This window comes from Lissotriton helveticus, chromosome 12 (assembly GCF_964261635.1).
Source record: "Lissotriton helveticus chromosome 12, aLisHel1.1, whole genome shotgun sequence".
In the NCBI taxonomy this organism is placed as follows: Eukaryota; Metazoa; Chordata; class Amphibia; order Caudata; family Salamandridae; genus Lissotriton; species Lissotriton helveticus.
The window spans coordinates 760,669,905-760,693,080 of record NC_136073.1 but is presented as its reverse complement, the minus strand read 5'-3'; the positions used below and the strand labels follow the sequence as shown (position 1 = coordinate 760,693,080).

Here is a 23,176-nt window from a genome sequence, read left to right as displayed (position 1 = left end):
CTTTGCATAGACTGTAAAGCAGTTCTCCTCAAAGCGGTGGCTAACCTGTGGGTGTTGAGGTTGTTTGAAAGAGTGTGCATAGCACTGCCTGTGCTACATTAGATTTTTGGTGTGCTAGAACATCCACACAATAATGCTTTGTGAAGGTGTGTGGTGCAGACCATGAAGCTGCTTTACATATGTCAGCTAGTGGGATGTTGCCCAGAAAAGCCATGGAAGCCCAATTTTTCAAGTAGAGTGGGCTCTAGAGGGTGTAGTTAAAGTCCTTTTGGCTTAAACGTAACATGATGGCCTAGAGCACATAGTGGCGGATAACCTGGACCCACTTATGGAACGAATGCGATTGTACTTCGCAATGTGGTCCCACATGAATTTGCCACTCCGGGGAAGACTCAAGCAGTGAAAATGATTACCCTCCAATGTACATGTTAGGCATGCTTCCCCAATTAATACCCCTCTTGACCCTCCGTCAGATACACAAGACTATTAAGGCCTTCATCTGGGGTTCATTAAGACCTTGTCTGGCAATTTGGAAGCCTATCACTGATAAATCAGCAGGGGGACTGGGCCTGCCTTCAGTGGAGTATAGCCCTACTTTTGGCAAAAATGGCGTACATGCAGACCCTGGTCCAAGACCCTCCGTTATGGGTCTCAATTGAACGCAAGTTCCAGAGGCTTTGTTAGGAATACAGGCCCTCTATCTTCCTAGCCCCACCACCACCGGTTTCTGCAACCCCATGCAGAAAGCCATGAATGACACCTGGATTCGGGCTCACAAACTCTTTTCAGTGGAATTCCATCTCCATGACAAAGCTCCCCTCTGGAACAATACTGGTATGCACATAGGGGGACCATGCTGGATTGGGGTCCCTTGCGCAGAGCTGGGATCCTGACTCTTACACACCTGATCTCCAGCGGCAAACTCAAGTCCTTTGAGATGCTATGAGACGAATTTGGCCTGTTGCATACTCAACAGTGGTGCAATACACAACAACGTCATTGCCTGCTGAGCAAACTGGGTCCCCAGTGCTGGATCATCCCTTGTTCCTCGGTGCTCTCTTACCTTAACCATTGGTGTCAGTTTAAAGGCATGATGTCTGGATTCTACAACCTCCTGATTCACCAACTCTACGCCCAGCCACAATTGGATAGCCTCAGTACGACCTGGCAAGCTCGTCTACAGGTGGAATATGATGAGAAGGATTGAGCCAAACTTTTGGAGGCCCTGGAATGGGGAGTCCAGGAGGCATGGATGAAGCTCAGACTTTTTAAGATCCTTCAGCGCTGACACTGGACACCGGCATGGCTTCAGGTCACAGGGTTGCTTTCTCACTTTGCCTGCTGGTGATGGGATCACGCGCCCTGTGATATTGTTCATATCTTACTTGACTGTTCCCCCATTCGCCCCTTCTGGACAGCAGTGGAGGTCAACCCTCTGGGAATCTATGGATTTGCCCTTGCCACTTCTGGACCCCCTAATTCTCCTCCCTGACTTATCAGATCTTTCTAAGCTGACCCGCAATACCCGTTGTTTGCTTGTCACTGCCGTGAAAGCTGGCATGATCTGATCTGTATTCTGTGACACTGGTGTTCTCCACTATTGCTGTTGCATGAGGACTGCAGAGATGTAAAAAACTGCATCCTACGAAAAGGTAATTTATAATTTAATGGACACAGCATATATTGTTCTTATCACACAATCCCCCTTTCTTCCGGATACTACCCCCCAAATTTGCAGTAAATCTTGATTCACCCTCATTACGGGATGTATTATACTTTGAATGATCTGAAATAAGACATCGGAGGATGTTTGTTTTTCACGAATGGAATTTCTAATGACATGAATAAATGTGATTTTGTTTCACTGCAAAGAAGACCGAACTGAATTGAAGTCTAATTAACCAGTTTTAATACCCACTCGAAGGGTTTTTGACGCAGTGCTCAGGGGGACGTCTCCTATTCAGGACATGCTACTCATTATTCATCCTCATTACTATCATTGCATCCTATGCCCCCCTTTTTTCCACCCGCATTACTGTACTTGGACTTTGCCTGACCAGCCTTCTCGTTCATGCTTTGTAGATTTGTCTTCCCTCCCTTTTTTGCTTTCTGCCCTTCTTTCCTTCACTTTCCTCTTTCTCTAGCTTCTCTTCCTAACCCTCTCTTTATTTTCTACTTTTCTTATATATTAGGATTGGTTGTTATTGGTGCATGTATTGGAATCAACATTTGTATCTCAATATGGGTCCTTGCTGGACTTGCATTTCTCTGTGTTCCATGTTATTTTTTAGTACTAATTGCTATAAAAAAAAAAGTTATATGTTTGGACGCACTTAACTTTTCATCTGACTAATGTATGGAGAGCCCTTTCTGCAACTGAGTCTGGTTGTGGAAAGAATGCTGGCAACTCAATTGAGATGAAAGTGGGAGATGGCCTTTGGATGGCATTTAGGGTCGGTGTGAAGGACCACCCTGTCTCTGTAAGTTGGAAGAAGGGAGCTTCTAAATTTAATCTCTGGAGCTCACTAACACATCAAAGTAATGTGATGGCAATTAGAAATGCCACCTTCCAAAAGAGAAATTGGAGGGGGCAGTTATGAAGGTTTCAAATGGAAGACCCTTGAGTCTTGTGAGAACAGTTTTAGGATTCCAGGAAGGTTCAAGTGGAACCTTAGGTGGAATCCCTCTATTATGTCCTTCCATGAAGGCTTTAATAACTAGTAGTTTGAATAAAGAAAGGTGTTGTCTGTTTTGCATATAGGTATCTACTTCAGCAGGGTGTAATTGTTCTGATGTGAAAGCAAGCCCATAGAGCTGTAAGTAGAGCAGTTAACAAATAATGTTTTGTATAGTAACATTGAATGGATTAATTAGTTTAGTCTGACAGTAACAAACAAATATTTTGCATGTAGTCACGTAGCATGCCCTTATGGGAGATCTACGTGCTTCTTTGAGAATGGTCATACATTTGGGTGGGAGATTGAGGTAGCCGAATGATATGACCTCAGAAGGCAAACCTCTAGGTTGAGTGCCTTGGTATCTGAGTGCCTGATTTTTCCATGCTTCTGAGTGAGAAGGTCCAGCCTGATGAGGAGCTTCTGGTGACGAACTACTGAGAGATCTAGTAGCGTTGTGTATCAGAACTGTTGGCCCCATGTTGGAGCTCTAGTATGAGTTTGAGAGATGTTTGTCTGAGTTTCCAAACCAGAAACGGGAGGAGAGGGAGAGGCGGAAAAGCATAGGCAATATCCCTCACCAATTCATCCATAGGGTGTTGGCCTTGTATATTGGCTGTGGGAACCTGGAGCCAAAGTGTGGGCATTTTACTTTGTTTACAGCTGCAAACAGATATATATGTGGAAATCCCCATTTGTGGAAGTAAGAGAGGAGGACTTGGGGATGGAGTTCCCATTTGTGGACTTTTTACTGCATCCTGCTGAGGAGGTCATTAAAATCAGGGGAAGTAGGGAAGCTTTCAATGCTAGGCGAGGAGCTTGAAGCTCCAGGCAGTTGATGTGGAGAGTCTGGTGCTTGGAATTCCAAAGTCCCTGAACTGTGAAGTCCTGTAAGTGTGCACAGCCTGTCAGAATGCTTCCATTGTCAGAGTGATGTGGGGAACAGGGTCTAGAAAAGGTCGCCCCTGAAACAGGTTATTGGTGTTCCACCACTGCATAGAGTGATGAGTGAAGCTGTTTATCAACACTTGGGGCCCGATGTAGGTAATTCTTATTTACCACTTCTTAAATACCGAATTTACCGATTCGGTATTTAAGAAGTGGTAAATATGAAGGGGGGAGATGTAGGTATTTCCAGATGTGGAAATACAGAATCGTTAAGATTCGGTATTTACCGAATCTGGAAATACCGAATCGGTATTTACTATTGATTCCTATGGGCTGTGAAGCCCATAGGAATCAATGGGAAATATCAATTCCGTAATTACCGAATCGGTAAATACCGACTTTTGCAAGGGTGCAGGGGGTGTCACTTTGACACCCTCTGGCACCGCAAAAATAGGCATATGCACCATGTGGCACACAGACATGCCCTAAGGGCATGTCTGTCTGTCACATGGCTAGGTGTGCATGCACACATGTGCATGCACACCTGAATTCGGTATTTTAACACGCAATTGGATTGGGTGTTAAAATACCGAATTTGTAGGGCCTTTGGGACTCTGAAGAGTCCCACCTACATCTGAGATTTACCGAATCTGTAAAAATACCGATTCGGTATTTTACAGAATCGGTAAATTTACCGAATCGGTAAGTTTACCGATTCTGTAAAATTGTGCCCCTACATGCCAAATCTGTAATACCGGTCGGTAACGGCCGAAAATACCGATTTTCGGCCGTTACCGACCGACCTACATCTGGCCCTTGATCTTCTAACTTCCCCTGTGACTGAGACCACTAATGCACTCGGAATTCCTGAAAGGGGCACATGTGAAGGCGAGCGTGGGGTAATATGGCAATGCAGGAAGCCATCATGCCTAGGAGCCACATAACTGTCCTTATTGTGAGCAGTTGATTGATTTGAAATGGGATATTATTGTTTGGAAATTTTGAATTCTTGTGGTATTGGGATAAGCTAATCCTACTTGTGTGTTCAGGATTGCACCCAGATTTGGATGAATTTGTTGAGGGTGAAGGGGAGGTTTGAGTATATTGAAGCTGAAGCCGAATTGATGATGTAGATCTACAGTAGCTTGATTGTGTTGCTGGTATAGATGATGAGAACTGGCTTTTATGAGCCAGTCGTCCAGACAAGGGAATACATGGATGTTTTGTCTGCACAGATGTGCTGCTACTACTATTAGTAGGCACTTACTGAATACCCGTGGTGCAGTAGTGACCCCTAAACGGTAGGACTTTAAATTGGTAGTGTTTTCCTGCTATCACACATCTTAAATATTTGCGATGTGCTGGTTGTATTGACATGTGGAAATAGGAATCCTTTAAATCGAGGGCTGCAAGAAACTCACCTCATTGGATGAGTGGGATCACATCTTGGAGTGTGACCATATGGAAATGTTCTGACAGAATATAGTGGTTTAGGGGGCTTAGATCTAGAATAGGCCGTAAAGATGTATCCCTTTTGGGACTATACTCCCGACCCTTGATCATGTAGAGCGACTGTATCTACAGCTCCTATCAGAAGAAGAACTTGAAATTCCTGTTTGAGCAGTGTTTAGTGTTCCAGAGATAACCTGTGGGTGTGAGATGGGCTGTCGGGAGGTGTAGTAATAAGCTCCAAACATTAGCCGCGTTGGATAATGTCCAACAGCCACTGGTCTGATGTTATTGACTACCTTGTAGGTAGAAAGTTCTGTAAACGACCCGGACAGTTGTTGTATGGTCAGGGGGGAAGGTGAGGGAAGTCACTGGTTAGTGGTGGGTGTTCCACCACATGGGGAAGCACCTTTTCCTCTACCCTTTGCATTGTTGCCCCTGTAAGAGCCACTATAATAACCGTTGGAGGAGGAATACTGATTTTGGCTATGTTGGTAGGATGGTGGAGGCTTCCGAAGTTTTGGTTTTGGAACCCTCATGATAGCTGAATCGGTGAAAGAAGCCCCAAGGATTTCGCTGTTTCTGTGTCTTTTTTTAATTTTCTCTGGGACCTCGTCCACTTGGTGCCAAAAAAGATGTTCCTTATCAAAGGGTACATTTAGGAGGTTTTGTTGTACCTCTTGCTTGAATCCTGAAATACGCAGCCATGCATGCCAGTGGAGCAGGGTGCTGGTCTTAATCCCTCTTGCTGCTGTGTCAGTAATGTCTAGGGCACAATGTATGGAGGTGTTAGATATAGGTTTGCCCTCTGCAACAAGTTCTTGTACACTTATTTCTGTGCTAATCTGGGAGATGTTGGAGGAGCTCCTCCATGTCGTCCCAGTGAGCACGGTCATATCTGGCAAGCAAACCCATTGAGTTAACGATACACCAATGGTTTGCAAACCATGCCACTACCCTTTATCCCACCGAGTCAATTCACTTGCTTGTTAGTGTTTTGGTGCTGAATTTCCACTCAGTGTTGAAGCAGTGAATGTGGACGGTCGGCTCAGCACCGATTGGTGGATAGGTGCCGGGGTTGTCGGCACAGAAGGCTATGGCTGGTGTTTTAGTGACAAGCCTGAGGGCAGGGTTTCTGAACCAGCTGCTCGGTGCCAACCATGGCCGTGAAGCAGTGGTGGTCTGAAGGCCTCTTGTTCGAAAGGTGCTGGGTGTTTTTTCGTCTGTTCAACACAGTGTTGAGGGGTGGGGTGTACAGTACTCACTTCTTGAGTCTTTGGTGTGACATCCGTGATATTGAAGTCGAGTTCATGTTTGGATTCAGAACTGCCCTCAACAAAGGGCGTCTCTTCTTCTGCTACGGAAGCTTAAGGGTGGTGTTCTTCTTCACCGACGTCTTCATGCCGAACAGGTTACGAGTGTCCTCGGTGCTCCTCAGCTGCATTTCCAGCCGGTGTGTCCAATGGTCTCTGAGGACCTTTGTCGAGTGGAAAGAGTGGCAGGCCTTGGAATCTGCTTTTCTGTGATCCGGTGACAAACACAGGTTACAGAACTGATGGGAGTCGGTCCATGTGAATTTGGCTTGGCAGTGAGGCAAGAAATGGAAAGGCGTCTGTTCCATTACCAGCAGGACATTCTATGAAGAACCTGAAGGAGACTGAGTCGAGGACCCTGCAGGGTGAGGCTTTGAAGGGACTGCAGTGGAAGCACATCGACTTGACGAGCGATTGTACCTCAATAAGCAGAGTGGTAAAGCGTGATCGAAACAATACCAGCATGCATTTAAATGTATTTGGAACCGAAGAGAGAACCGTAACTGTCTTGAAACTAAGCAACGGCACACACAACCAAACCCGATGGTGGAAAGAAAGAAATCTAACAATGGAGTCGATGCCCATGCACATTATCATCTAGACGAGGAGTCACTCGAACTCGTGACTTGAAAGACTTCTTCGAAGTGTTTTGTGTTTTGGCTTGCTGAGAAGGAGATCTTATTCGCTCTCATGCTTCATAGGTCCTAATTGTATACCTCTTTCCACATTAATTGACTCTGGATAAGTCAGTATTGACTCCATGCCTTAGTTCACTTCACTCTGCACATTCATAAAGGTTTTTGTTTCATTCAGATACTTTATCAGAGCTGTGAAGGCTCAGGAAACTTAAATACTTTTCACTAAGCCTTCTTTGAGCATGCCCAAAGGACCTCCCAGTATGCCTATACTGTGTCTTTTCCTCCTTTATTTTCTTGTAGGAACAACTGCAGTTCTCAAACATCCAGATCTCATCGTTCAAATAAGGGGTTGATTTCTACAAATGTCTGACTGATTTATGGGGCGAAGGCGTTATGTTTAGCCAGCATTTACGCCTGCTACAATTTGCACAGGAGACATTGATGGGGGGGGGGGGGTTCTTGCAATTTATATTGATTTGAGACATATATATATATATATATATATATATATATATATATATATATATATATATAATACATATATACATGGATATAGGATTGAATACATTTTTTGTTGTAAAAAATATTATTTATGCTATTCTTTTACTTTAGTAATACACTTAGTTTTACAAACTGTAAAAGTTATTAAAATTACTCAAAATATGTTAACTTATAACCAAGCTGTTACAAATGAAATAAAACTAAATATGTTAGTGATGGTGGCTGAAACTAATTTTAAAGTATTGGTCAAAATTATTTGTAAAAAATCAATTACTTAATGTAAATTAATATGCAATCTAATGAAAAGTTCAATTTAGGAAGTAGTGTGTTCTATACTTTTCTTTAACTAGTTATTTGCATAAATTAATTTACACTAAACCCTTATATAAGTGATGTATCTTAATAGCTCCGAAACTGTACTGCTTTTTTGGCTGTCAGTTAGAGGAAAGATACTGTAAACACAGCAATGTTATAATAAAGAAAGAATATAAGATTAAAGACTGTACCGCTGAGAAGTGTGTAGTTATCAGTCATTTGTTTTTTGGGGGGGAATTATGGTACATCAAACATATACAAATTAAAATGCATTGGGCCTGATTTACAAAGTAACTTACACTTCTGAGTAATTTACACTTCTGAGTAAGTTTACTACTCTTTAGATATTCACAAAATATTAGTATACATTTTTCTCCAAAAGTGTTACTCACATGTCTCTACCAAACTGAAAAGCCTGTAGCTATAAGCATTTGAGTAGGTTTACAACTTTTTGGCTATTCACAAAATCCAAGCACACGTTCACTCCAAAAGTGAAACTTGCACTCGGAATTGGTAAATAGACAAAAAGTAGTAAACTGACTCAAAAGTATAAATTACTCCGAAATGTAGAGTTCCCTGGCTCCCCGACTTGGTTAAGGCATGTGAGTTACACTTTTGGAGTACATTTACACAAGGATTTTGTGAATATCCAAAAAATAGTAAACTTACTCAAAAGTGTAAGTTACCTTTGTAAATCAGGCACTGTATGTAAAAATGTATACATATAAAATTATATAACCACAATGTGGCAGATTTATCAATCATTATAAACATGTGCTACCAACCACTGATAATTTCTAGAACAAACCAATACATTATGCATCTTTTCTTATTTGCAGATCTACAGAAACCAGAATAAACCCTAAAGACTCAATAAAGCCTTACAAATTATAACCAACTGTAACTGCCTGACATAGAAATACATTAAATCTCTAGAAAAAACTATAAACATTTAAATATAAATAAAATTAGGCCAGATGCATCTACCACCTTTTCAATCACAAATTGACCAATAATTGAAGTGTGTCAGTTTGCCACCTACCGCATGATTATTCATCAGATTGGTTAAATTATGGGCATCTCTAAATCAGAATTTTACGAACTGGCTCATTAGTGCATAGGTTAGTTTATAAAAAAATGTTATGGGTCGCAAAACGCTCTTTGCAAATTATGAGAAGTTTTCTGTGACCAGTCCTTCATGCAGCTAGCCCTTGTTTCCGAATCAAGACTTTGTAGCATATTAAACTATTTCAAGTTTTGGGCTTTTACTGAGCATTGGAGCTTCTTTACATGAAAGCATGTTTAAATGTCCATTTTCGTCCATGAAGGGTTGAAAGAGCTGAGGTTTTGACTGTACTTAGTTTTTATGGGCCGTTTTATCACAACTAGTCATCTGTACATCTATATTGTGTTAGGGCCTGATAAGAAGATTATATATTTCAGCAATTTACACATGCCAATACACGCTGCTTCTTTAATTTTAATTAAGTTCCTTTTTGTATTATCATTCTAGGGCTTTTTCCGAAGAAGCCAACAGAGCAACATGTCCTACTCATGTTCTCAGCAACAGAACTGCCAGATTGACAGAACAAGTCGCAACCGTTGCCAACACTGTCGGCTGCAGAAATGTCTTATGCTTGGAATGTCTCGTGATGGTAAGGCAGAAAAGCTCTTGAAAACCAAGAGACAGATAGGACTGTACTGAGAATGTACTTAGAAAACCATATCTTGTGTCTGGTGTAATTAATTAGACCATGTGGAAAGTGGAACAAGCTTTAAATAGATTATCAGGAGAGTTCTCATTGACCTAGGGAACTCAAGAGCACCTGGGATTTCCATTTTTTTCACAAGTATTTTTATTGAGTTTCAAAACAAAAATGTTAACTGAGCAAGATGTACAATATATCAGCAGAGAATGTCTACAAAGCAAAGTTTGCATCAAAAAAGAGATAGAGAAGGCAAGTAGGGAACAAGGAGGAGTTGATGACCAGGGTGTTGTTGGAGGTAGGATGAGGACAAAGTCAAGGCACAAGGGACCTATTGGGTTGGGCCACACAATCAGGGACAGAATTCGTGGGAAAAGAGTATCCGCTGGAGTTGTGGGGGGGGGGGGGGGTGGGTATTCCACTGGGGCTTGGTCAGGTAGAGTAAGGTACAGTACTGGGTGGGCACATCGCTTGGTTCATGGAGGCAGTGTGTCATCCCTTATAAGGGTAAGGAAATGCTCGAGAAGGGCATCCCACGCCACGGAGATGGGTCACCTCTGGATGCACCAAACCTCCTCAAGGCGTAGCTCCTCACTCGCAACCCTTCCCCACCGCAACTGGGATTTCCTTGCAGCAAGCATTGCCTATTGTCTTTGGAACCTAAGGAATTTGGTACTAAGACAATATAAATGAAAGAGAAGAGGTTCATTACCTTTGCCTTTCCACGGGTAGTGAAGTTGAGCAGCCAAAGTTTACTCTTGAATGATGGCGTGGGGCAGAACACCAGAATTGCCCAACATGATTATAATGAGCAGGATTTTTATACAACTGAAAAAAGAATACAACTTTAATTCCCAAGTCTTGATCAGGACAATGTAGATTTCCTCTGCATATAGCCATTGTCATATAATGCAGATGTACTTCCAGTGCTCTGTCATGCACTTTCTTCTCTGTAGAAATGAGTAAATCACACTTACGAGTACCTTGTTACTTTCCGATACTTGTCCTAACACAATCCAGGGTTTTATCAGCTGTGATAAATTGCAAACCACCCATCAGTACACTCATATTTAGGGCCTTATTGTTATATGGGTGAATACGGTCTGTGCATCAGCTTCTGATGCAACTGATCTGAGCACACAAAGACAGAGTCCCCATGCAGGTCGACACAAGGAGTTGCTTACGCCAGACTTAACACTGGTTAGAGAAGTGTTCTGGTGTTCTGGAGACTCCTGCAGTCCTCATCTCCGAGGGACTCAGCAGCTCTACAAAACACTAAAGAGGTGTACTGGACTTTGGGGGGGGGGCTGTTGCTAGCTTTGCACTTGAGAAGGTTGACTCAGGGTAGACACGTGGTTATCATGAAAATTTAGCAATTAAAGGAACACGATGAGCTTAGGAGTTTAAACAGAATCTGGGCGCTCCAAACAGCACAGTGACTTTGCCATTACCAATAATACCTCCTTTTGGCTTGGGTTAAGTAGCAGCAGCAAATTGGTACCTGAAGCTTGGGTTCATGAGCTGACAAAAGGCCAGTTCTCAGGACAAAGATCAGTAATCTATGTAATGTCAAAGCAACTTAAACTCAATCATTTGATTCAGACTGTGAGTTCAACTAGCACTCTTAGCTTGAATCTTTGGGGTATTCAATTGTATTTGAGGGCATCTTGCTTAAAGTACAGATCAGATGCTTAAAAATGAGCAGCCCATCATCTTCATGGATTGGTGTGTCAATGGTGATACAGTATGCCATAAAGAGTCGCTTGAGTGGCGTGTTGTTACGTTCTTAGACTTTCACTCGGATGCAGGCTTCCCATGATATCATTAGGGATTGGATTTCACTCATACAATCCAATACCCAATCGAATATTTTTGATGGACTTTGGTTCCCTTTTGCAACAGTTCACCACAGGTGAAGGTGATGGGCCGTAATCATATTATTTGTTCAGGTATTAAGAACTGGCATGCACTTGGCAAAGTATTTGTGAAGGCAGTGCTTCCTTGACGGCCGTAGCCTGAACTATGCAGAATTGGCTAACTAGTTGGGTCAACATAATAGATCCTTTACCGGTCTTGTGTGATAGTGAGAGCTTGAAGGACCACATCACAATGAACATTGGCACTAGATAGCACAGTACACTGTACATATATAATGTGCTACCAGCTCTAATAAACAACATCAAATTGTAAAAGTTCAAGGTGCCAGCGAGCTTAGCATTCAGGAACTTGTTGTTTAGATTTGAATGTGACCTGCACCCGTTACAGGCCCCGGTATCGAAAAGTAGAAAGAAACAGCTTTTGCAGACATGGGAGTTTGATACATATGTATATTTTGTTCCTTCACAAGGCGGATAGTGAGCTAGACACAGGATTGATTAAGGATGGATCCTTGTTGTGCACTTGTATTCTGTGTGTAGCACTTTCTGCCTTATGTACTGGAGGTCGAGAAATAAGGAAGTCTGTTTTCCCTTCGATAGGGACTCAAGGAGGGGTCTTTTTCGTTTAGTTTGTGTATGTATATGTGTATGTGTGTGTGAATATATATACATATATATTTGCTGATAAAACCAAAGGTTACAGGGTCGTTATATTTATGCGGATTTTTTACTCATACAAAACCAAAGAGATTCAGCAGTTATAGTCATACTTATGTTAAGAAACTATGACTCATTGCCTTGAGTTACTTAATGGCATGAGTTATAGTTTCTTCAGATTAGTATACCTATAAGTATAGCTATAATGGCTTAATTTCTGTGGTTTTGTACTGGCAAAAAGTGAGCGTAACTATAATGACCCTGTAACCTTTGGTTTTATCAGTGAATTTCCATTTTTTTCTCTGCTGGGCGAACATTTGCGTAGGATCTGCGGATAGTACATTGCAGCGATAAACCCCCCACAATTTTAGGGTCATAAGGGGCCCTCAGGGGCCCCTCTATGCGTCCTCTGGGGTCAGGATACCCATATCGTGCCCCCTTCTATCTGTTTTACAGTGTATTTTAACCGCACCGTTGCCGATGCAACCAAAGAAAATGGCGGTCGCAACTATATTCTTTCAAACTGCGGCCAGCCAATCAGGGTCAGAGATGCTATTCTTGGAAATTACTGAATCCCAAAAAGGATGGTTGTTTACGTGTGATCCTAGATCTCAGGCTATTGGACTGGCTCCTCAAGCAGAAGTTCAAAATGCTGACAGGTGCTTCTTATGCTGGAAAAGTAAGACTGGATGGTTTTGATCGATAAACAGGAAGCATATTTTTACATTCCCATTCTGCAATTGCACAGGAAGTTTCTCCACTTCACAATGGGGTTGCAACTTTACCAGTTTGGGGTCCTTCCAATTGGTCTAACATATGCACCTCGGGTCTTTACAGAGGTGATGGTGGTAGTTGTAGCTCATCTCAGAAGGTGGGGAATACAGGTATCCCTTACCTGAATGCTTGACTGAACAAAGATAGTTCTCCAGCGTTGGTATTGAATCCCTCCTCCGGGACCAGTGGTAGCACTTGCACAACTGTTTCCACCAGTGTGTGGGAATAGCGGCCCAATAAGAATGCAATTTTCACAGACCGCAATGCAGTGCTGGCGGAAGACAACATTTTCTTCCCCAAGCTGTCCAGCCTTTTGTATTCCCTGTTCAGGGGAGTGGCAGGGAATGCATCATGAAAAGTAGAGGCTTGAATCACCAAGCTCTCTGGGGTAGAGTGTTGGGTAAAGAAATGTAGGTCCCTTAGAGCAAGGTGGTGGAGCGGGAAATCGTCCTACTCACAGGAGCCCCTGTGCTGGCTTTGGACCATGTCCCCGGAAGAACGTTGGTGAGGGCTTCATTGAACGGGAGTAGGGGTTCAGAGGCGTAATCTCCTGGTTGCAACACCTCTGTCAAGATGTTAATCTTGACTGCCGCAGAGGGCAACTGAAGGTCGAGGACCTCAGCCACCCTCTGCACCACCGTTGCATATGTAGCGCCCTCCTCCATAAACACGGATGGGAAGAGAATGTAGGTATCTGGAGACGTGTCCAGTCCATTGGCGTTCCTCACACCAGTCCATATTCTGCTCAGACTGGTATTCTAAAGGGTCCAGTGACCACTCCCACTCCTCTCCAATGCTCACCCCTTCAGAATCGGCTCCGACTCCGAACTAGGACATGTGGGTGCTGTCAGCACCAGAATCAGCGATAATCGGCACAGGTCCATGTCGTCGGGGATCAGAATGGGGCTGTCATTGCCTGGAGCATCTGCATCGGGCCAGCGAAGGTCATAGTGGCAATACTGGTGCCGGTCTGGGTCCATGGGGGGCCCATCGGAGCTGGCGTCAGCGCCGCCGAAGCGGAACCAGATGGGGCACCCTCTTACCCTGCTGGGTCTCAAGACCCGCTGGAGGGGTCGGCCATTCAAAATTGAAACGCATAGCCACCCTTGGTCTGGGAAAACTGGGGAGGCATGGAGTCAAGCCAGGTGCATGTTCCGAGAAACCAGACCTCGACCGTGATGTTCCTTCATCATGTTTGCCCACAGACGATGAGAAGTCGAAGTATGTTTCGACTTCTTGTGTTTTTTGTGCCTTTACCTGAGTGCCTGGATGATTTGGAGTGGGATGAAAAGGACTTCGAACTGGAATGGTCCTGAGACCTTCCTCTTGGGAGGGACCATGACTTCCGCGGAGTCGCATGGCAGGCCTCTAGCAGCTTCAGGGACTGCTCCCTCAAAGCATTTGGCACCATGGTCCGGCAGTCCGAGCACGACTTGGAGTCATGGTTATGCCCCAAACACCACAAACACACGAGGTGCGGATCCGTCACCAACATGGCGCGGTGACAGGCACCACAGGGTTTAAACCCTGTCTTCCTTGATAACACCCTTGACACGCCAGGAAGAAACCTAACAAAAGATTGACAAAGTATCACAAAAATCCTGTCAAAAACTGGCAGAGGGGTAGCTCTTCTCTTAGATCTGGGCTAGCTAGCACATAGGAAAAGTTACATCAACGCGACAAGGTAACACTTATATAAGGGACGTGGACGTGACTTCCTGTGCAGACGATGCCATGCGGAGCCGACCGCCGCCACTTACTGGCGTGCAGGGGTCAGCTCATGAAAAATCTTTGTGATCCAGTCTGACGCTTGGGGGTATTCATAGGTAATGAATCTGTGGCTATATATCTCTATCAGATGGAAAGGAATTATTTATTTATTTAAAACATTTGTATAGCGCAGCTGTCACCTTACAGGCATCCTGGCGCTGAGATATCACCAGAGGGGGGGAAACACGGGGAAGAGCAAGCAGTGCGTTGACCATCGAATTAACACTTTGGAAACAGCCAAGTTTTGACCCGTTTCCTAAAAGGAAGGAGTTCTTTCGTTTGACGGATGTCTAGGGGCATACTGTTCCAGAGTTTAGTGGCCGCAACTCCGAAAGATCTGCCTCCGGTCCTAACTTTTTAAAATCTCTGCACTTTTACAAGACATGCCGTTGTCGAACGAAGTGCTCTGGATGGGGTGTACCAGTCAAACATGGCTTGCAGAGAGCTGGGCCCAGATCCATGCAGAGCTTTGTAGACGAGGCAGAGGGATTTAAAGGCCACTCGTTGTTTCAACGGGAGCCAATGGAGTTCGGCCATCGCCGCTGTGGCCGAGGATCTCCTAGGCCAGCCAAGAGCCAGTTTAGCAGCGGCAGATTGTACTCTTTGGAGTCTGTCTAACAGCAGGGCTGGAGACTCGAGTAGCAGCGCATTACAGTAGTTGAGGCGACTTAGAATAGTACACCTGACTATTAAATCCCGGGCCTATAAGAACCATTGTTGGACCCTCAGTCGAAAAACTCCATTGTAAGTTTACAAATAGAAATATCTTGTCTCAATATTTGATTGATAACTGTACTGGTTTGACGATTTTTTATTGAAAAAGGTAAAAACTATTGCTAATGTAAACACCGTATTTGATTTAATTTAAATTGATTTGTTGTTGCTTCCTGCAGTTTCTTTACCTCTTGAAGTATTTAGCTAATGTGCGCTTGCTCTTCTATTCAGATAAGATTAAACTACTACAATAACATGCCAACATTAAATTCCAGAGAAAAAGATTCTATTGGGACCAATACACACGGGATTACTTTAACTTGTTTTTTAAGGAGGTGAGCAGTGAAAGCACACATTTCGTGTTAAATCAAATAAGGTGTTTACATTAGCAATAGTTTTTACCTTTTTCAATTAAAAATCGTCAAACCAGTACAGTTATTAATCAAATATTTAGACAAGATATTTCTATTTGTAAACTCACACTGGAGTTTTTCGACTGAGGGTCCAACAAGGTTCTTATAGACGTTACTAAAACACAGGACCTGAATTTCCTTTAAATTGACAGAAATGCAGTTACGGTCAGCATAACTACACAATTGTATAATTTTTTACCAGGAAGAAGCAATACTGCGGCTACTGGTAATTCTGGGAGTTTAATTATTTAGGGATTAAACATTCTTCCATGTAAACAAATTATGGAATGTGGATACGCCGAGGGTACCAAACACGATTTCCACATGTTATTTCTTAATTAGAGGGAATTCTCTGAACATATATTCCACCACGTGTGGCCTGGTGAATTTGTTCCTGGTACAACCAAAGGTAATTCACGTCTGGTAATATTTAGTGTAAGACTTGTGCATGCCTCTTAATCTCAATTCAGACTGAAATGCCTATTTTTGCCTAAATCGTTACTAATAAGAGGCAACTTGTAAAGTGGGACTAAATGTTTTCTTTCAGTCAGATAAATCTGTCAAAAGATGTTTTCGTTTTGTTTTGTTGAATTCTTTTGTAAGTGAGGTTGAGCACAACCCAACAATCTTTACTCCCTCCTCAACGTGTAGTGAAATAATCTAAAATGCCCATTGAGAGAAGATGCTTATGGGACCTAGACATCCATCTTGCTGTGGCATGCTTGAAACAAAAGGCACAAGGTCATAAAAGGTCTTTCAAAAAGGGATGTTATGTTAATATTAAATGATAGGGATTCCAAGGCTGATTTTGCAGAATCTTATAAATTCAAGAAAGAAGCAATGAGAAAGAATATTCAAAGAAGCTATGTGAAGCCTGGAAAGAGTGCTTGAAAAAAGCCAGAGCACCTGGGTGTGCAATGTTTAGAATCAATTGTGTATAAATAAATAAAAAGGAGGCGAGTAAATCATACTTGAAAGTAACTTACAAAAACTGCATTGCTGTAGAAGGATATAAATGAAAACCAATAGATTGAGACAGATGTTTAGGATAAGAATTACTAAAAAGGTGTTGGGAAAGGGATTCTGATATAAAAGGACGCTGTGCCCTCACCTACCCTGGGGATGCATGCTTCATCAATGAGCCAGCGCCTCACTAGCGTGAAGTGTAGTTTAACACAGACAAACTAACCTCACTATTGAGGATGTTCTAAAAAAAAAATGGGCTGGCAGACTAGCAAATTAGTAGAATGGAAAGATAAAACTATTAGCACACAATATGGAGGCACCTATCAAAGTGATTGATAGTTTTTGAATACACTGTCTTAAAAACCCTGATACTAGGCGAGAGCATAGGATTAAAAAAACAGTGAGTTAGAATTACCTTGTGCTTTACCAATTATATTGTTACTTGAATGTAACATTAAAAAAACCAGGTGAATAAATTCATCCCTATGTGGTGGTCAACATGTTTCAGTGTTCCAAAGCTGCCTGTTAGGTAATCAGAAGGTCTTCTTCAGAACCTTGAGCCCAGCAAAGCTAGGTAGACAGATGTACATGCAAATTGCTGAAGGTATCTGTATAGAAAGGGTGTTAAAGGGAAGTGTGGCGAACAATACATTTACCTTAAAAGAAATGGAAAATATTGAACCTGTTATTTTATGGTACTGGTGTGTTAGGTGACATGGAGGTTCTTATCCAAGGTGTGCCCTACAATGGAAATGAGACACAACACAGTACACATCAAACATTAAGACGTAGATGATAACAAATATCCATGTCCCTCATGGTGCGGCACTATGGTTCGCTGTATTCTGTACACAAAAAAATATAGATCAAAGAGGTTTTGAATTAATTTCTACAAACACCAAAATGCACACTTATGAAGTGAATGGGAAAGTAAAATCATTGTTGCTAAATCTACTTACCTGACCAAGTGTCAGTTTTCTACAATTCAAGGGTACCTAATGCCTGATGCTTAGAGTGAGCTAACACTGAACTGCAGGAAGCAGAGTGAGGAAGACAGCAGCCAAAAAGTGTTGTTCCTGCCATATTGTGAGAATTTGAAGGGTGCTAACCTTATGCTAGGACAGCGAGATCCAGCTCCCCAGTTGATTGGAACTTGAGCTGGAGCCAGTTATCAAAAAGGATGGTGCAGAACGCCATGTGTGGTCAACTACAGAGTGTACACGTCTATCAAGAACTAGAAGATATGTGTATGTGGTGCCACAGGATTTATGACACTTATCATTGTATAAAGAAAGAAAAATACAAATTTGGTTAAAAGGACATGGAAGGAGCACCTCCCTAATAAAAGACTAAAATGTATTAATCATCTTGTATAGTTAAAATCATAAGTCTTTGAAAATCAAAATGAACTGTAGTGTTAATCAAAACCATCTATGACTACGGAAGCGGGAAAAAAGCAGCTGTCAAGATCAGAGAAGCTAGGTAGATGCACCCAGATACAGACTCACCTTGCAGGGCTCGGACAGGGACACAATATGGGTCACTGAAATGTCTTGAGGTTAACCACGGACTCAGCACATATAGGCAGGGTGTGTAGCTGAAGCTTGCTTTTTTAACCTAATAGACTCAATAATTTGGGGTGGTAAATTGGACATAAGCAATCATTTAGCTAGTGTGGTGAGGACAGGAAGTGTGTGACAGACCACATACTGCCTCCGTTTTATTACAGTATGTGTACATATATTTAGTAAGGATGTTAGAATTTAAATCTAAAATGCCTCCAAATCCTCAGAAATTAAAACAGGTAACGCGCACTACCTGTCACATGTGCAGGTGTTTTATTGTTAGTTTTGTCTTTCGCCCACTGTGAAATAATGTAATGTTAAAAATGCATGCCATTTTTTTGTAATTCAAAAACTACTCCTCAAAGGGTAAAATAGAAATGGAATAGCTCACACACATACAAATCACTAAGCAACACTGGACCTGCATACCTTAACAGACTCATAGGCTTCTACACACCTTCCAGACAACTCTGCTCAGCTGGGATCTCACTGGCACACATACCCCACATCTGCAAAGCTGCAGCCAGAGTCCAAGCCTTCTCCTATCTCCCCGCAAAAGCTAGGAATGATCTCCCTCACCACACCAGAGCCTCCCCATCGTTTATTGAGTTCCGCAAGTAGCTGAAGACTTGACTTTTCGATTAACCTCACCAGGCAGCAACTGCCCGCCACCTGAAATGCTCCTGGATTCCCTCAGGGGTGATTAGCGCATGGACAAATACACATAACATAACATTTTAGAATAGTAGAAAGACAGAAGAGATAGCAGTGAAGACATTTTATGGCAACTTAGAGGAAAATATCAACGTAAAAGAAGAATTTGATCAAGGAAGAAGAGTGTTGCATAGATAGAGTAAACTACAAAAGGCAAACCAGAGAAATAAAATCAGAAATGATTGATGTAATGCCTCCTCTGTCACTGGACAGAGTCAAACAGTACTGTCCATTTATTTTCCCTCCTGCAGCCTGGGAAAAGTAAATCCTAACCCTATTCATGTGTATTTATTAAAATTATGTTTGCTCACACAAATCCTCCCTAAGACAGAGCGCACCATATTTTTTAATTCTCTCTCCACTGTCTCTTTCGACATTTGACTAATAAAACATTACTCCCTTTCTCAAAATACTCCTAAATGTTCAACAATTTTTGACAGACAGAGTAATACTGTTATGACCCCAAGGATTTTAAGTGATCTTTCATACAACGATGAGCTCCACTATATTAGGATTGATTTGATATGTAACCTTTGTCTGACCAAGAAAAAGGGAAAGCTGATATCTGTCCCTGTTCACTGTTAACCCATTCTTCCTCAGTATTTCTAAATCACAATCAAAGCAATCATCATCATCCTCTACATTTCTCTAAAAATCGTTTTTTTTTAAAATATAAGACATTAGCTACACCCTCAGGGCCATTTTCACAATATGCCGAGACTCCACTTCTGCTGAAACTAGGCCAAATCGCATTCTGTAATATTGAAATGTGTCCCAAGCATGTCAGGTGCCTAAAGTTCAGGTGTAGAATCGCTACTGATATGCAGATAAAAAAGTTAAAACTCTTTCAATAATGTTATCCCCCACTGTGGTAATCTCGTCAGCAATATTCAGTAAAGAATAATGATCCACCCATATGTTTGCATTAAGATCTCTAAAGTCAACACATACCCATAGGTTTCCCCGTAGCTTTGGTCAGCAGAACTACTGGAGTAAACCAAACAGTCCACTCAATTTATTTGACAACTCACTCCCTTTGAGTCATTTAAGTTTCTTTCCAATGGTTCTATGATTAAACTAGACGTAGGTCTTACTATGTGGGAAACGGGTATGGCACCCTCTTTTAATTGAAGTTAGTGCCCAAAATACAAAATAAAAATGTCAGTGAACACGTCTGGAAAAATGTCTTTTGCCTTAAAATTCTTTTCACGGTCAATGCTTCTCTCTCTGCATTTGGGTCAAGCCTAACACCAAGCTCCTTCTGGTAACTACACTTATACAGATTTGTACCTACAGGATCCATGATGTAGCCACAAATCCTAATGATAGGTTCTTATTCTTCCTTGTCATCCTTCCTGAATACACTATAGACAGCATTCATATTTTTCAAGGGTTTAAAAATGGTCTGCATCTGTAAGAACCTCCATGCCTCAACCGTCAAGCCCAATCTCACACTTCGATGACATAGTGTCCATAACTCCAGCCATTTTGGCGGTAGAACACATTTCTCTACTCCTTCCTCCCCTTTTCCCACTAACTGCACTTTTCACTCACTTTGATTACATACTCACCCACAATGTCCTCTGCTCCGACACCTGCAGCAATCTACACTCCTGGCAAAATATCTGTGACTATTAGCCAGATACACAGATTACAGTAACATGAGCATGCCACTCATTTTATTCTGAACCCCTTTACTTTTTTAAATTACTATCATTCCAACCAATGCTTGCTTCTACTTCGTTACTTGCTTCTACTTTCGTACCTACCTTTCCAGCTAATCGTGTCGGTTTATCACTCCTCATCGTTTTAACACAGTCTCAATGGCATCCTCAAGCTGGGTCTCAAGGCAACTCGATTCTCTTGTATGCACTGATTCTTGGTGCAGCACAGTAATGGACTCCTGATTACTGAGTAACATAACATACTGTCCTAAACATTCCTCTCAGACCAACAGTACTAGTCACCATTTTTTCTTCATTCGCATGAAGCAGGCTGAATAAATTGTGAAGTTCTAAAACCATATTTTTTGTTTCACCAAAATGATTTTAACCCATTACCTGCGCTGAACGTTGCGCGCTAGTGCGGAACGTTCTATTGCGCGGGCTGGGCCTCGACGTCCAACGGACGTGCGCAGCACTACCAAGGTAGTGCACGCGACGTCCGTTGGACGTCGCCAGCAGCAATGGGGTTAAAGCAGTTTTAGTTATTTTTCAAATACATGCCTTGTTTCTTCTTATCACGTCGCCAGTTTTACTTCAGGTTGCAAATCATAAGCCTTCTCCCTCCATCCAAGCATCATCAAATAAAGCATGTTATTTCTGAGAGGGGGCCCTTTTCACTTTCTATGGCAAATAATTGAGGCTCAAATAACTTGAGCCTTTCCTTTCATGAAAGTTAATAAGAGTCTATGGATAATTGCTCAGCCCTTACACAGAAGAAAGGTAGGAAATAATAAACTTACATAAAAGTTTAATAAAATGAGCTAAAGCAACTTTCATGAAAGTTAATAAGAGTCTATGGATAATTGCTCAGCCCTTACACAGAAGAAAGGTAGGAAATAATAAACTTACATAAAAGTTTAATAAAATGAGCTAAAGCAACAGGCTGTCACATCAGACCAATTTAATAAAGATTGCTGGGAACACTATAGGGCTTATTAATATGTTGATCGGAGTTGCCTCCAACCAACACCGTCGCAGTCTCGAAACTGACCGACCTCTGGTCGGATGTACTGACCGCCTGATTACGATGCGACTGAACACTGTTCGGTCGCATACTCCCATTTCTCCATGGGAACTTGTGTTATGGCTGTAAACAAGCTGTAATATAGGCTTCCATATAGAAATGGGTGTGTGTGGCTGCATCCTGGCGCCCCTCCTTTTTACTTTATACATAAACTCACTTGAAAATTCCTTGGAGGGGGCCACACTGGATATACCGCGTGCAGGGGACTTTGTAGTCCCAGCACTGCTTTACGCGGATGACGCAGTGCTAATTGCCCGCACTGGGCTGGGGCTTTAGAGACTCCTGAATGCTTTCGGGGAATTTATGCAATACTTAGACCTCCAAGTAAACAATAAAAAATCGCATGTAATGATTGCAGGTAAACGACCAAAGGCTCTTAAAATAAAACGATTTGCCTGCAATGGCGAAGATGTATCCAGGGTCCCGGTATTTACATATCTGGGCGTCATTTTTGACGAAAAGGGCTCATGGGTCCCCCAAATACATGTGAAAGGCATAGCCGTTACCAGATCTACCTCGGCCTTACTTGACTTTGCAAAACGCTTAGGTTCACGTCCAACAGAGGCTCTGCTAACAGTATACAAGTCCAAATGCCTCTCAATAGCAATGTATGGCGCATCATTATGGGGTCTTTTACCTCAAGGTAAATTGCAGATCAAAGAGAATAAATTCCTCAGATCCTTACTAGCGGTCCCCCAATCCACCCCAGTACTTTCGGTCCACACTGAGTTAGGTCTTGGTTACATCTCTGACCAGTTACAGTTGGCCCCATTGATTTGCTGGGATCTCTGACAGAATATCGAGGCTGAAAATATCGACAGACAAAATATTGACGCTGGAATATCGAAGGCAAGTATATCGACACCCTATCTACAACATGGTAAGTACAAAAATATCTAAACTAAAATATCGATGTTAAAAATATCGTAATTAAAATTATCATTTTTTTTTCTGTTAAAAAAAAGGTAAAATTAAGTAAATAGTACTTATATATAATTTAAACTTATGTTAAAATATGTTATAATGTTTAAAATTAATAAATAATACATATTTACTATTAAACATTTAATTAAAATGATAAATACAATATATATTATATACTTAATTAATTATATTATATACAGATTTTTTTTAATAATTAAAAAATATTAACAAATACTAAAATTTAAAAAGACATCAACACATAAAATAATAACATAAATAATAATAAATAATTATATTGAATAAATAACAACGCCAGAGGGGGCAAGATGGCCGCCGAGGCGCTGTGGGAGTAAGTCGCACTCAGACCCGTCTCCTGCCGATAAGTAAAAACTTCGGGCGTTAATGGAGAACTGCAAGCAGTATGCAATCCGCGGATTGGATGCACCACGGTGGAATTACTAGCCTTATAAGCATATTCAAGGGAGCGAAACTGTGGTATTCCAGACTCCTTAAAGCACTGATGGCAGAAATGGGCACTCGAGGAAAGGAGAAGCATACACCCATGTCTA

General features: G+C 42.0%; 1 protein-coding gene across 1 annotated transcript in view; it reads left to right on the top strand.

Annotated features, from left to right (window-relative positions):
- RORC (RAR related orphan receptor C) overlaps positions 1-23,176 on the top strand; it is a 327,095-nt gene that overhangs the window by 170,777 nt on the left and 133,142 nt on the right. Inside the window, exon 3 of the mRNA XM_078671266.1 lies at positions 9,293-9,434. Coding sequence (XP_078527392.1) covers positions 9,293-9,434 — 142 coding nt within the window. The remainder of the gene's footprint in view (positions 1-9,292; positions 9,435-23,176) is intronic.